Here is a 16,263-nt window from a genome sequence, read left to right on the forward strand (position 1 = left end):
GTATTATATGTATAAATAACACATATATTATTTAATATATATATTAAAAAGGACCAACACCATTTATTTGAATGTTTATTTATTTTTTTTTGTCAAAGAAATCCATGCAGAGAAAGAGAAAAGAGGGAAACATGACAACCATGTTCCAGCAGTCAAATGTAAGAAAATAATTTGGCACAACTTGAAGGTTTTTTTTTTTTTTTCTTTGCAAAAAGACAATCTATCCTACCACTAAAATTTACCATCCTCATAAAGATACCATTTGATTTTCGAAAACATAACACATGGTTAGTCTCCTACTTAATGGCGGTGGGAGGAGGTATAAAAGATAAAAAAAAAAAAAAAAAAAAAGAAGGTGGCTCCCTTTATGTGGGAGGACCACAAGGTGCTGCAGGGCAGCACAGGCACTGGGACACTGGCAAGTCAGTGCACCAGGAAAAAAAAGCACACCACATAGATGGCCACACCGATGAGGATTTTCATTGGGGACGGCTTGTTTCCCACGCTGTGAGAGGTGGTGATCTCGTTTTCCTTCTGATTTCCATGTTGCTTGGTCCCAGGAGCATCGTCCACATCCAGATCATATGCCAGTTCTGTCAAAAGAGAAAGAGGATTTGAGTTGGAGGGTTTTTTTTTTTCCTACCACATCAGGTCTATACCACTCACAGCTTCTGGCCTGACTGACCTGGTGAGGAACTCAACTCCCATTTAGACTTTTCTTTTGTTTGGAAAGCCAGGCTTCCCAGAGGTGGGAAGGAGAGGGTGTAATTGGAGGATGTGGACTGGAAGGAGATGACCAGAAGTACTCTTTTGTAGAGGACAGCAACCGGGAATGAGTCAGTCAGTGCTTCCCTCTCTGCTCTGTCAATACAACAGGATGTTTGTTGGTCCCTTGCAACATCTCCAGGGCAGAAATGTACCCTTGAATTGAAGGTCAGTTTCATCAGAACTTACATCAAAATGTGCTATTTGGTGAACTAATCTGTCCTTGTGTGTTGGGGAAGGGAAGGAGGGATACTGGTGAGTAAGAGTTGTCCTTTTCCTTAACCCCTTGCAGTGGACTGGGTATTCTTACCCCAGGGGTTTAGATGAGTTAATGCTGAAGGACAGGGTAATTTGCTGTTGAAAGTGGTTTTATTTTCCCCCAAGTACTTCCTCTTTTATACAGTTTCCTCCCCCACAAAAATCAATAAAACCACACCCAAAAGTCACATCTATCAGAGAAATCTTGTCCAACCTCTTGGCACTGTGATGCAGCACTGTCACCTACAACTTTCACATTTGAGAATTACTAGATCAAGTTATCTTCCAGAAAAAGCTACCCCAAACTCTCCAAATGTTTTAAGTAAGTTTATGAATTTGTGTTGGGGCACATTCCTAGCTGTCCTTGGGCGTATGAGGCTTTTGATTGGACATGCCTGAATTCTAATGCCAAGTGAATTAGGCCTAAGGAGAGGCTAATGGGTAAAAGTCTTGCATTCTTTGACTGTTATGTATGAGATGTATACATGATTCTGAAACAAAACAAAACAAAAAACCACAAAAAACCAAAAAGTAAAACCAAAATGTCCTTGATTTGGTCTAAAACAAAAGTCTCCTAGAAAGCAAATCTAAGCAGATTGAGGTTTCTATGTGAAATTCAGGGGTCAGATTCTTGCAAATTTGCATTTTCAGATCCAATCCACCACCCTCCCCTTTTACAGGAGTCCATGGCTACTGTTTTTATTTCAGTATCTTGTGAAGGTGATGTGAGTGACTTACAACCAACCAACTGTCCCATTGCCAGAGGGCTAGGAGGAAATGGCTGGGATTCTACCCAAAGAAGGCAAGGGGAGGAAGGAAGAGCTCCTATTACATGTCATGAAAATACTCAGTAAGTCCCAGGAAGCAAGGGTGGAGACTCAACTAGTCCGGAATCCAGGCAGAGCAGGGTCCAAGACCAGGCAGCTCTGAGGCTGGCATGGCTTAGTACAGGAAGCAAAGTCAAGGAGATCAAAGTCAGGGGGTCTGATTTCATAGGCTGTGACCCCATCTTCCAAAAAGGATATTGCATTCTATAATGCTACCAGGGATGATGAGAGAAGCAATTTTAATGTGCCTCACCTGAAGAAACAAGACGTTTTATCAAGGTTTCTGTAATTTGCATACACTTAGTCACCAGAGTAGATTAAGTTTTTTCTGTGCTTTGGCTTACTAATTATATTCCTCAATGGGCAACAGTTCCATATTATCTTGCCTTTTAGTGTGATGGGTATTGATATTTTCCCTATTAATTTGAATAATACATATTATATTGGACCATATGCTTATATTAACCAAAACCAAGTATTTTTGATCTTTCAATTTATTATAATTCTCTATCATTGTGTCCCAAAGATATGAGGACAGAGCTTTTAATGTGTATAAATCTGATTCTATTTTACTCGTCTAAAATTGAAGCAAGTTTCTTTTGCCCAAATGCTGATAGTAATTCAGATCTTGTTTTTCAGGAAACTCTGTTACTTAGGAAAAGTAATTTAGCAGGCTGTAATCCAGATCCCCCTCAGTACATACAGAAAGACAAAATAAAAGGGAAAAAGAACAAAGAGCAACACTCTACTTGGAGATCAGACCTCTTTCTCTGAAAGGTGAACTATGCGCAGTGCACAAGAAGGCAGGGGTCAGCTGTCAGTCGGCAAGGATAGCACAGGCTTAGGGCATGATCAGATTTCACTAAAGCAGAGCGCCTATATGGCTCATCTGTTGAAAGCCAAGACTTGGGTCCCACGGCAGCTTCTCCACTTAAGCAAAGAGCGGGTATTTTTAGGGTTGACCCGAATGAGAAGGCTCTCCGAATTGCTTTCACATTCCTTTTCTGGATGATACTCTTGCCCAACAGCAAGATGAAACAATATCTATTAATGTTTCCACTTCGCTCTTGCACTATTAGCTCTGCTCTTCAAATAATCCGCTACCACTAAACAGTCTTGATGACTGGAGCAGCTACAGCAGGTGTAACACTTCTGCTCAACCCAGGAGTTTCTAATCCTTTTAAATACAAGCTGTACTTTACATTTATTTATTTATTTATTTATTTATTTATCTATCTATCTATCTATCTATCTATCTATTTATTTATGCGTGCGCATGCGCATCATGTGAGGGTAAAATGTATAGAATGAAGTCAGAAAGCAACTCTCAGGAGTAGCTTCTTTTCTTCCACGTGGCTTCTGGGGGACTGAACTCAGGCTTGTGCAGCAAGTGTGTTCCCAGGCCTCTAAATGTTTTCTTTGAATCTTGTGCATGGAAATGATAATAGGGACCTCTAAACTATTGAATGCCCATTTATACCAGACAATGTGCTATTTATCTCATTTATTTTAACGCTTCCCACCACCTTAAGAAGTAGGTATTGCAATTCCTATTTAAGAAAGGAGGAAGCTCAAGTTCAGAGTAATGATTTTGATCCATATTTCCACTGCAACCAGTAGCTGTACTATCTGAATCCAGCATCTAACTGTATACCTCTTTGGAAGCCATGTTGCTTCTTTTTTACTTTTTTAAATGATTGGATGTTTTCATTTTGTTTTATATTTTAGGTATTGATGTTTTATGTGTGCCTATGGAGATGAGAAGAAGTGATTGGATCCCCTGAAACTGGAGTTGTGGATAGTTGTGAACTGCTATGTGGGTGCTGGAATTGACTCCAAGTTCTTTGCGAGAGCAAGAGCTCTTATGCTGAGCCATCCCTTCAGACCCACCATACCGCTTCTTGGAAAATTTTGTATACCAAATATGTTGCAGGACTGTGGAGTAATGGATTCTCATTAAAAACAAAACAAAACAAAACCAAAAACCTCAATTGGTGACTATATATCACAAAAGGGAACTTCCAAAGCATGACAAAAGGCATTGTTTCCACATCAAGTTCACCATTTGTTCGAATAAGAAACCTTGTTAAACTATAGAATAGTGCAGGGAGTTCTTGATTTGGGGAGCTGATGGTGGAAATTATCAGTTCTGTTCCCCAAGAAATGAGTAATGATGGCTAAGGCCATTAGATCCCTGGCATACATCTAGGCCACCAAATGGCCTCTAGGAACATCCTTATCTAAATTATGGCTAGAGATTGTGTGAGGCTCTCCCTTCAGCAGGAAGAGATGTCTGTCGCTCAATCCCTCAGCGCAGTGCCTGACGTGTAAACTGACAGGAAGCCCAGCACAGGCACACTCTGAGCTAGGGCCACCACCACAGGATTAGAGCTTAAAGAGGGGTCTGAGAACAATAAGAAAGTATTATGGGAGACAGAGAAAATAGGACCTTGGTCCAAGATAAATAAGGACATTCCTGGATACAAGGAACAGAATGCAATTTCATTTAACAAACAATACTATCTTAAGTATGGTGTCCAAGGGCGTAAGCGGAAGACTGGGGGAAGATTTAGCTACTCTTTCAAGGAATCCCAAACCTCAGCAAGGTCACCACACCCATAGATAAACCAGATAGACATTCCTCAGATCAAGGAGAGGGTTCATAGGAAGACAGTTGCAAATTACCAACAGGATCGATAAAACAAAACAAAACAAAACAAAACAAAAAAACCCCGAAAGGGGAGTATCTAGGACGATTTCTTAAGCCAACTTGGCTATCTCCATTAGGAGATGTGTGATGACCACAGCAGGGCACAGGAATGGAGGTTGGAGGCAGTGTCTTTCAGTAAGACCTTGTGGCTTAGGAATGCTACAACTATCCTGAAGGCAGTAGGAAGGGCTGTCCCAGTTTCTAAGGCAGAACCTGCACAATCTGATCTCTGGTTTTAGGAAGATCCCTGTTATCAGTGTGAAGCACAACCCTAAACCAGAATGACTCAGATATCTTGTCCTGAAGAAAGAAGAAGCCTGTGGGAACAGGAGCTGGGGATCAGTAAGTAGCACACTGGGAAAAAAAAAAGCCTATGAAAAGCTAAATCTAGGTTTTACTATAAACCAGACATATTATGAAAAACACCACACACTATTTTATTTGAAATCAGTTATATTTTTCAGTGATTTTTTTCAGCCTATATTTTCATCATGTTAAGTGTATGTTTTAAAAGGATCATAAATTTGTTTTTCTCTTGGAGTGGTTCTTCTGTGAGAACCTTTTGGACCAGCTAGGAGACTTTTTCCCCCAGCTTCATCTAAAAATCTGTTTCTATTTGTAATCAGTTTAACGATGCCCAGGGGGTAGACCCAACTATCTGTACTAATTACACACTCAGTCCGGACTCTCATTTTTGCCTCCATGGCCTTTGTGTTGTAGATTAGATGATCCATTTAAAATAACAGTCAGTCATTAGGGGCTGCCTGGTGTTTGTGTTGGAAAAGTTTTTCTGCACCCAGCAAAGCTCTGAAAGGAGAGTCCTGTATTCCTGGTTATTGAAAATCTCCTCCTGGAATCCCCAGGGAGTCTTTACTGTTCCCTGAGGTCTGGACCTCTGGATTCCTGGCCTTCCCACCTCACTTCTGACAAGCCATTTCCTACTTAGAGCTTCAGTTGCTCTATACGTCAAATCACAGCGCTGAACTGATGACCCGAACATTTCTTTCCAGTTTTATTTATTTATTTTTTTTCTGGTTTCAATGCTCTTGGGACCTGGAAAAGGAATATTGTCTGCTGAAGGCTGGAATCATTCCTTTACTTGTAAGAGCCAAGGCAGCCTCTTCCAGCAGAGCCTCCCCATAGCATTAGGGTCCATCAGATGGTTCACTGCGGATATTTCTCTAGCAATCATCAGCCATGGAAGTTCTTGCCTCTTGAGCTTCCTAGTCATGGATGAGAGACCCTGGCAATAAACAAATCCACGATGCACACTGTTCTGGTTTTGTTTTTAACCCATGGTCTGACAACCCCCACTAAAGTCACTGCCCACAAAGCTTTGGGGGAAAAGTTGCGGGATCAAGCAGGCCTGCACAGGCAGTGGAGGAGAAGGATTTGGTGGCCAAGGAGATAAGTCTTGGGATTCTTTCAAAGCCAATGAGGGCCTGAGCATATAACAACAAGGAAATGCTCATCCTCTGAGGGAAGTTGCTATGGGAACTTCACTTACACTGACAATACAGGGCAGCTCAGCTTGCCCTCAAAATGGAAGGGGAGCGAGTAGGGCCGGAAAGATGTGTCAGTGGTAAAGAGCACTAGTTGTTTGTCCAAAAGACCCGGTTGGATTCCCAGCACCCACATGGCAGCTCACAACTGTAACTCCATTTTCAGGGAATCTGACACTCTCATACCAATGCACATAAAATAAACTAAACTATTTTTAGAAATGGAAGGGGAGGAGGCTAGGGATGAAGCTCAGTTGTTAAAATGCTGGTCTCAACCGTACAAGTCCTTGGGTTAAAACTCTAGCCGTGTACAAACTGGGTGTGGTGGCCAAGGCCAGAAATCTCAGTACATGGGAGGTGGAAGCAGGAAGATCAGAAGTTCAAGGTCGTCTTTGGCTGAAGACCCTGTCTTAAAGATAAAAATGGCAGGAAAGAGGATGCTACTGCTAAGCCAAGCATGAGGGTTGCCATGGCTCTTCCTTGCCAAGCCTGTTCCAGCAGATGGCTTCAATCTGGCCCTAATATAGCAACAGAACAACACTGCCATCCATCCCTGTGTTTTCCATTTGCTGTGTACAGTTAAGACATGAGTATGTGAAACCTCAGGACATTGCCTGGCATACCCCAGAGGATAAAACTGGGGGCAATCTCCAAGGAAACGGCACTCACTGCAACACTGCTCACTTTGCTGCCCATTCACATGGGCATCCTGGGGCTCTGCCATTGGTTTCTGATTCCCAAACAGATCTTGGTTTCCTTGTCTTCTGAACCACAACAAAAGCCCCCTTCCTGCCACAGTAACTCCACCTCCTTTATGAACTTTCAGGAGTGAAATGAGTACTTAGGACTTGAAAGCAGAAGCAAGTGCCTCTGCAAACGAAGCCAGGCTCTCTGGAGGTCTGCATTTTCTTCTTCAGATGTGGGTAAACAGGCATACTTCAGGCCTTTGGTTTTGAATTCTTCTAATGGGACCCCACTGAGAACAGGCACATTTCATAGTGTATCTTATTGACTACACTGTCAATAAGACTACAGCTGTCTATAATAAGTGAGATGTCTATTCTGCCTACTTGATAACTGATTATAAAACCTGGCAGTGATCTCATGGCCTCTCCTGGAATAGGGTTAGGCAGTTGTGTCTCCACTTCACGTACTATTGCTAATTCCGGCCTGCAAACACCCTCAGCTACAACAATGCAGTACGTTATCCCCATTCGAGGAGGCATGGTCTCTCTCATCATGGACCTGTTTTTCAAGTTGGGGTAGAGTATCTTCAGGTTACACTGCACTGGCTATGGGCATACTTCCCAGGGACGTAGAATAACAGTATATTCTTTATAGTAAAACATTCAATGCTGGGGCTGGAGAGATGGATCAATTGTTAGGAACACTTTTTACCCTAGCAGAGGACCTGGGTTTGATTCACAATACATAAATGGCAGCTAACAACACACTCTAACTCTGATTCCAGGGTGACTCTGATACCCTCTTGAGGCTTCTTTTGGCTTTTGTATGTACATTATAAATCTATATATATTGAGGCAGGAATTCGATTGTGCATGCATACACGCATGCACAGTTACATGAATGAACCTAAAACATATTTTTTAAAGAACATGTAAAATTGTATGGTGGAGTAAGAGTGCCCTGAAAACTTCATTGAATATTGATGATTGAGCTAGCCCTTCAAATTAGGTTCCATATCCTCATAGGCAGAGATTTGATGGTGCTCTTTGATATACATAGGGTGGAAAGGTCTTAAAGGCACTGTTAGGTGACCCAGATCACCTGCTACCAGAGGGCATTCTGACTCTCAAATTCCGAAGGTAACTCAATACATTCTTTTCTATGGTGACTTCCTTGTCAGGAGAGAACACCATTGGCTCTCAACTATGGTTCAGGCTGTTTAGGTTTCTAATATAAAATTGTTGCCAGGAATTTGAAACACCAACTGTGCTTTATTACTGTTTGGCAATTAAGAAATCACTTCATCTTTTAGCAAACAGCAAATGGTTTTATTATATAACCTATTATAACATGGGCCATTATTGTACTTATTTGGATGTGTCATGAATCAAATCATATCCCAAAAAGGAGAATAGCTGGATCCTGGATACTTGGAGAGGAAGAGCAGGTACTGGCCATCTTCCCCACCCAGCCCCCGCAGTCTCAGAGGCACTGTTACCACCTTTCTTCCTCAGGAGTGGTATTACTTACACTCTTGTCAATGTGTTCTTTCCCCAAGAGTGCTTAAAGCCCCAGAAGAATCAGCTCATCGAAGCCTTTACTTCCACAGTAAAACTTACTTTATTCTCAAGGAAGTGATGGGACCAAGAGACAGGAAAAGAAGAGAGGCCTTTTACAGTTATTGTTCCTATTACTGGTCTTACCATTATTACTATCACCCTCTCAGAAGAAAATGTTTGCAACAATTCTTTTAGTTCTTTTGTGTGTGTGTGTGTGTGTGTGTGTGCCTGCTTGTCTCTCTGTACACTGCGTGCAACAAAATAAAGCTAGAGAGATGACTCAGTGGGTAAGAGCACATGCCTCTCTTCCAGAGGACTGCAGTTCAATTCCTAGCATCGGTATCAAGTGGCTCACTACAACTAGCAAGAGTAGCTTCATGGGGATTTGACTCCTATGACCTCCACAGTCAAATTCATACCCTCAATAGTTTAAAAAATAATGGTTATATGTATGGAGACAGAAAATAAATGAATGGTGACTGAAGGCTAGAGATTCAGAGTAGTAGTATATTACTAAATTACCATTTCCTTGGAGTAGAGGTTATGTATAGAAATAATGCTGAGAACTGTCCAACAATGTGAATATAATCAATATCCTTTTCATTGTGCCTTTAAATGGTTAAAATGGCACGTCTGAGTTGCCTACATTTATTACAATTTTGAAAAAAAATTTATTAATCAGGAGAACATGGCTCCATTGGCAGAGAACTTTCCTATCAGGCAACAATACCCAGCCATTAATATCCAGTACCACATAACTAAGTATGGTGCATGCCTGTAAATCTCAGCATTTGGATGAAGGCAGAAGCATCATGAGTTCAAGGATATCCTTAATTGTAATTTGAGTTCAAGGAGCTGGCTACGTGAGGCCTTACCTACAACCAAATAATAAGTGAGCCTTTACTAGAAAGCAAGAGGCAATGGCATTTGGGGTGCAGACTCCCTAATCCCCAATGCAAGGGTATTGCTAGTCTAGTATCATACTATGTGGAGTGCTGTAAAGGAACCCAACTTCAAGGTACACACTGTAAATGGCCCCTTTCCAATGTTTTGAAACTCAGGCCAAGATGTGAACAACAACCAAAATGGCAGACTCTTCAGTATTATCATGAAATGTGTGTAAAGCTCCTCAACAGGGACTAGAGAAGAGGACGTTTAAAGGGGAGGGGCTTATAGATTTTAACTGGAAGCTAATTTTTAATGATCAAGTTTATACAATCTCAAGAAACTTACACTTGATGTTCTTTGAAACTCACACAAATGATGCTAAGCTTAAACTATATTTTGAAAAAAACAATAACTACAAGGAGACTCTCCCTATAAATTTACAAACTAATGGTTTAGATCCACGAAGCTCTGATTGTAACATCAATTGTGGGTATGACACAGTCACAGAGGCATGCATCTCTGGGCTCGAAGAATGTAGAAAACACAAAATGTCACTTATCGCAGCCAAATCCAACAACTACTGAGGGCTCATGGGAATAAAGAAGTGCTCATGTACTTCCTCAGAGTCAACTATGTTAGGAGTCCATCAAATACATGAGGGCTTTGTTTTGATGGGAAAATCCTTGGCAGCTTCCATTTTTTTTTCCCTTTTTGAGTACTGGAGGATCTGTGGGGTAGGGTTAGGGAGGGATCAATGTGCTTACAGTGTCCTGGCCACGTTCAACAGTAAGAAAAAAGTCTTGCACTCCAGCTGGGCAGGTGGGGCAAAAAAATAAAAAACAAAATTCCCCCACTCAGCTGGTTGTGGGAGCATCAGGCTGGAAATCAACAGCAGGCAGGTGTCTGCATAAAAGACAGCTGAAACCCTTCTCTAAGTTATTCCATCTGACTTTTGTTCATGAAATGCTTAGCAACTATAAACTCCTTGGGCAACCGAGTCTATCTTGAATGTACACACTGGCACCTTGGCTCCACCCTCTTCCACCTGTAGATCTGGACTGTCAGACAGTCCTCATTCCCTCTCACACAGGCACCTCTCCCCTGTAAGTCTAGCTGCTGACTGCTTCTCCTTTGCTTCAGCCCAGACTCTTGACCTAGTCCTTAATGACTCAGTAGTGTAAGATACCTGCTTCTCTCCAATGCCCCTCCCCTTTTTTCTTTTTGGTCCAGGAATGTTATATTTTTTTGGGTCAGCTAGAAATATATAGATTAATATATAGAAATGTGTCAGCATCCTATTCCTAAAAACACATGTGGGAGCACATCTCTCCCTGCCTCACAATACTTTGATGCATATGGGAGCGAATCTTAAGTCCTTAGCAGCTTCTCTGGCTCATGTTTCCTTGCTTTGTAACTGGAAAACTGCCTATATATTTTTCTAAGCATTATATACTGTAGTCCCTAGCAATGTTGAAAATGCCAAGGACTTTCAAGTCTTTTCAAGCTGTTTTCTTAGATTGGGATGATGTCTGTCTGTTCTTCCTCCTCTTTTTCCCCAGCTTTTGGGAGCTGCATCTTTTCTCATTTTCCCATGCCAGCTCTTCTACCCACAATTATATCTTCCAAGCTTTAATATACACATAACATAGCATATCTTCTAGGAAGTCTACTCTTCTCACTTTGGCCCAAATCAATAGCTTCTCTGTAATAAGAACTGAATTGGACTTCTATTATAGAACAAATGTCCAGTTGTGTCATAGTAAAGTTAGTCATTTCCAGGGTCTCCTTCTCAACTAGGTTGACTTCAGTGAGGTAAGAAATGATTTCTGTCGTGCTCACAGCTCCCACACAGCATTTGATTATTATGGAACTTAAACACACGCTTGTTGTCTGGATGAACAAATGCCCAAAATGGATACCCATCTCAAGCCTATTGGGAGTATATAGTCAAAGGCCAATCTCCTGTCAAGGAACCCATCCTTCAGGGACTGATGTTTCTGATTTCCTTAAGGGAAATAGTTGCCACTGACTCATGCGGAAGACAACAAAGATGCAGGGCCAATAGAGGGAACCTCAGGAAGAAAATGAAAGAATTCAAAGCATGGCCTTAGATTCCTAGGCATCAGTAAGCAGTAGCCAGTCTGTATGACCCAGAGCAGCATCAGTTTACTGTGCTCAGTGTGGATGCAATCCACAAAGATTATTTTTGTATTTGCTTTTGTTGCCTGGAACTTGATGCCATGCTATGCGAGCAGCTGACACATGCCAGCACTGCGTATGACATGCAGAGCAGGAAACGGGTTATCTAGTGAGTAGGTTCCATTCATGTCTCATTTGCAACCTTGACGACTGTGGTCCCATACCTTTGGCCTCCAAAATCTACCCACCCCTGGGCCACACTCCACCCTTCTCCCTACCATTGATTCCCAAGTGTAGAAGCCGCTGTGACTAAAATTTCAATGCCTGTCTTTGGAACATCAAAGTATAGCCTTGCTAATGAAGTCCTTTGCTTAGCTGTGATCAAACAAAGCAACAGGACATGAATCCTCTCAGTCCCACCTGCCAGCATCCCTTTCTCATTGCAGAGGTCCATGGGATGAGTGCCAGTAAAATACAATTGCATGCTGGCACAAGAATGAGTGCAAATCCTTAACCTGGAAGGTCTGTGCTTTCATCCCCCTTTCCATTTCTCAACTCACTTCTTTTTCTCTTTCCATTGCTCTCTAAACAACTTTCTGTAATCCAATTATTGTTTTCTGTCTGGTCCGATCATAGCTTTCTCTATCAAACACTTCACTCTCTTGTCTCCACAGGGTTCTTTTAACATATCCTTGGGCAAAGGCCAGGTTGGAATCATTAGATAGATTTTGATTTTTAAAAACTTTTTTGAGGCAGAGACTCACTCTGTAGCTTAGGACCATCTCTGAACTTGCTTTGATTCACCTGTCTCATTTCCTGACTGCTGGGGCTATAGGTGTGAGCTATCACTTTTAGAGAAACAGACGTTATCTTTTGTCTTCCCTCATCTCCTTTGAGTACTGAGGATTGAACCTAGGACCCGAAGAATGCTATGTTAGAGTTCTACCACTAAGCTACACCTCCCCCCACTTCTAGGATCCAAATAATGAACATTTTTTTTTTGTTCTTCCCCACTTAATGCAAATCTCTAAGTCAGGTTCTCTTTCTCCTGGAAGAGGTTCCAATATTTCCTTCCTTAGTCTTCCATTATCATTTCCACTGTCTTACTGTTTACTCCTCAGACACCATTCCCTTTTAGTTGATGATCTCTCTTTCTCTGAAGAGGAAAACAATTTGGACTTAAAAGAGATTAAGAACTTTCTAATCATTATTGTAATGTGAAAACTGGGCTGGAAAGGAACAGAGAACATTTTGACAAGTAGAACAATCTGAAAGGTATGTAGGTTCCCCTAGGTGGTCAGATCTCAGGAGAGAGATAGAACAATCGACCCCAGACTTGTTTACTCTGAATCTCCCAGAAGAACAGTTTGTAATTCCCAGGTGGTAGACAGCTCAACTTGTGCTAGGGTATCCGTCCCTCAGGAGAGATATTAGCTGGAGAAAAGCCCTTCTTAAGATCTAAGCTGAAAGGACCCAGTTGAAAGGCAGACAAACTGAGGAGAAAAAAAAGGCAGATGATATGCATATTAATAGCTCTCTGGGCATTAGATCACAGTACATGAGCTGAGCGAGTGTAGAGTGAGGTTGGGAAGGGAAAAAAGAGTGGTCTGGACCCACAGCTACCACCAGAAAGGAGAATTCTCTAGAGTGACAGCTCACTGAGGAAAAGTATTAAAAAAAAAAAAAAACCAGCAGGAAGGCAGTGCAGCAATATTAAAAGAAGATGCAGTTGGCAAGAAATGAGCACATTAAATATCACCATTAGTAGCCCTGCCTCTTTATTAGCCAAAAAGGAGACACATTTTCCATTATATTTTTACCTAATACAGAACACATCAAAGTGCCCATCAGCAAGACAAATACATTTTGTGATTGGTTAATTTGAATTAAGAAGGAAAATGGCTTTGGGCAAAGCACTATGCTATAAGTACCATAAAATGGGTGATGATGATGATGATGATGGTCATCTGAGTGACAATCTCAGTTGTTTCAGGGCCAATAAAGAATCTGTGTTAAAGCACATTAAACCATAGGATAAAAAGAGGACATGCATTTGAAAGAGAGCGAGAGGGGATGGAGAGAGGACAGGAAAGGGGAAAAAATGTTGCAATTACAATAAGAATGCAGTCACCAACAACCAAACCAGCTAAAAGTTGGGGCTTTGTAGCTGTGCACCTCTAAAATTCTAGAAATATATGGTTAAAATAAATAAAAATAAACACAGCAATCAATGTGCAATTATCCAAAGGAGGATGCAGTATGGGGTGGTAATATTCATGGCTTGGGGAAAAGGCAAATCAAATGCATAAGCTTGATCTTGACATTGTAATGGTAGATAAAGTATGCCACCAGGAAGCTCATATACTCACTTGACTCTTTTTCATGGCACCTTTCCCACACAAAGAAAAGATCATACTGGAAAGTGCTCCTTGGAAGCAGGTTCAATGTATTATTTTTATTTTTCTGGTTTACATTATGTACACTATTAAGGTCAAAATTTCATACCATAAAACTCATCCATTTCAAGTAAATTTCAAATGTTGCATGGGTTTCAGTGGGTCCACTGAGGTGTGCAATTGTAGAACACCTTCATCTTCCCAGGAAATCCCTCAGACCAGTTACACTTAATCCTTCCATGGAGTCTCTTTAATTTTTCATCCTGAGCCCTTTGCAGCATTCAATAATACTGCTGGCCACTGCCTGCTCTGAAACTTGCCATGACCCCTGTTTCCTGACACTGCTTCTGCCCTGTTCCTCTCCTGCCTTTCTGATTGTTCTGCAGGACTCCTTTCTCTTTTCTGCTCTGTTCTGAGGGTGGGAAGTCTATCTTCTACTCCCTTTGCCCATCTTCCTGGATATGCTCACTGGTTTTACCTCTAACATAGGATTTCCACATCTGGATTTAGCTCAGATATCTTTCTGGAAATTGTCATTTTGTTTTGTTTTGTTTTTCTAAGACAGGGTTTCTCTGTGAAGCCCTGGCTGTCCTAGAACTCACTCTGTAGACAAGGTAGGCCTTGAACTCAGAAATCTGCCTGCCTTTGCCTCCTGGGTGTTGGGACTAAAGGTATATGCCACCACTGCCCTGCGTTTCTGGAGATTTTTTATGTTCACTGCCTGTACCTACCTGGCTGAATGACACATCTCAAGTGGAAGGAGGTGTTGCCCTTCCCCTAATTGCTCCCCTTTCAGTGATTGTGTTAGTTATCACCAGGTAGCCCAAGTCAGATACCTAGATGGAACCCAGGGCTTTGCTACTATTAGGCAAGCACTCTATCAACTAAGCTATACCATTAGCTCATGTATACATATTTTATTTTATTATGCTGGGTTGCATAAGGCACTTCATATGCAAATATATAATGTATTTCGATTCTGTCCCACATATCCCGCTCCCTTCCCCTTTTCTGACCTTTCATACTCCATTAGTCTCTTGGGTTCCCATAGGTAGTTTCACTTTTAATTCTATGAAAACACACTTTTCTAAAACAAAAATTATAATACAAATGAGCAGGTGTCTTTATGACATGTTCATGTACATTTTGTTTTGATTGATTGCTCCTTGACACCCACCCCATTTTCTGCACTCCCTTCCTGCTTGTACCGTCCATCTCCAGTCTTGTCCTTTCAGGCCACATGGATTCTATTCCTCTTCCCAGTTCCCTCTCCTAGTCCTCTTGCTAGTATTAGGACTTACACTCACTCACACAGAGCTCACACATACTGGAGTTATAAGCTAGGGTCCATGCATAAGAGAGAAAATGAGATACGTCTTTCTGAGCCTGGGTTCCCTCACTTAACACAATGTTTTCCAGTCGTAAATATCTTCCTGAAGTTTTCATAATTTCACTCTTTTCCATGACTGAATGCATGGACCACTTTTTACCCATTCATCGACCCACAGCAACTGTGTGTGTTCCTTCTCTTTGCTGTTGAAAACACAGCAGCAGTAAAGATGGATGTGCAAATATCTGTGGTACGCTATTGGTCCTTTAGGATACATGCTTAGAAAGACTATAGCTGGGTCATAGGGTAATTCTCTTTTTAGCGCTTCATTTTTACTTTAATGTTTCTATATCTGTGATTGATGTGCTCATGTGTATGTATGCATTTATGTTCATATGTGGGAGTTCAGGCTCGTACTTGCTATGATGAATATATGATATCAAAACAACAGTCTTGGAATCAGATTTCACTTCCTAATTTTTTTGCCATTGTACATGCTAGACTAGCTGGCCTGCCAGGTTATTGGTACTCTCCTGTCTCTATCTCCCACCTCTTCAGAGGAACACTGGGATTGTAGTGATACACTACTTAGTCTCACTTTATGTGGGTTCTGGGGACTCCCACCCTCGAGTTTGTGCAGCAAGTGCTTTACCCACTGACTCATCTGCTCAGTCTCTCTTTTTCTTTCTTTCTGTTTTTTTTTTTTTTTTTTTTTTTGGCAAAACCTCTACATGGTATTTCTATGAATATATTCTTGAGATTAAAGATTCAAGCAATACCAAAATATATGTTATCTAAATGCACAAATGCACATGCACACACATATTTTCCATCTCACTATTTCCTCTGACAACTTCTCAGTGATGATTACTGGTGAATGTGTTTTATATGCAAGCATGGACACAGATTCTAGCATCTAATAAATCTTTGTTATTAATATTTGCAGAATGACCTCATTCTTTTGAACCACTACAAGAAATTCCATACAGTGAACATAATAATGAGACATTCCCACGGCTAGGCATTTGGGTTGTTTCTGATTTCGCCTTTATAAAAATTGTTTCAGTGAATATCCTTTGATATATGCCTTTGCCACGTGATTTATGCCCACGAGGTCTATTTCACTCTAGCATGTAGGAATGATGGCCAAATATGGTCAAGTTGCAAGACAACAGAGCAGAAAGCAGTTCAGACTGATTGGA

At 41.3% G+C, this 16,263-nt stretch overlaps 1 protein-coding gene across 1 annotated transcript in view; it reads right to left on the minus strand.

Annotated features, from left to right (window-relative positions):
* Nucleotides 1-324: 324 nt before the first annotated feature.
* The window catches only part of Gpc3 (glypican 3), a 333,506-nt gene continuing 317,567 nt past the window's right edge, over nucleotides 325-16,263 (minus strand). The window contains exon 8 of the mRNA XM_052171490.1: nucleotides 325-593. Coding sequence (XP_052027450.1) covers nucleotides 424-593 — 170 coding nt within the window. The 3' untranslated portion in view covers nucleotides 325-423. The remainder of the gene's footprint in view (nucleotides 594-16,263) is intronic.

The sequence above is a fragment of the Apodemus sylvaticus genome, chromosome X, assembly GCF_947179515.1.
Source record: "Apodemus sylvaticus chromosome X, mApoSyl1.1, whole genome shotgun sequence".
Classification (NCBI taxonomy): domain Eukaryota; kingdom Metazoa; phylum Chordata; class Mammalia; order Rodentia; family Muridae; genus Apodemus; species Apodemus sylvaticus.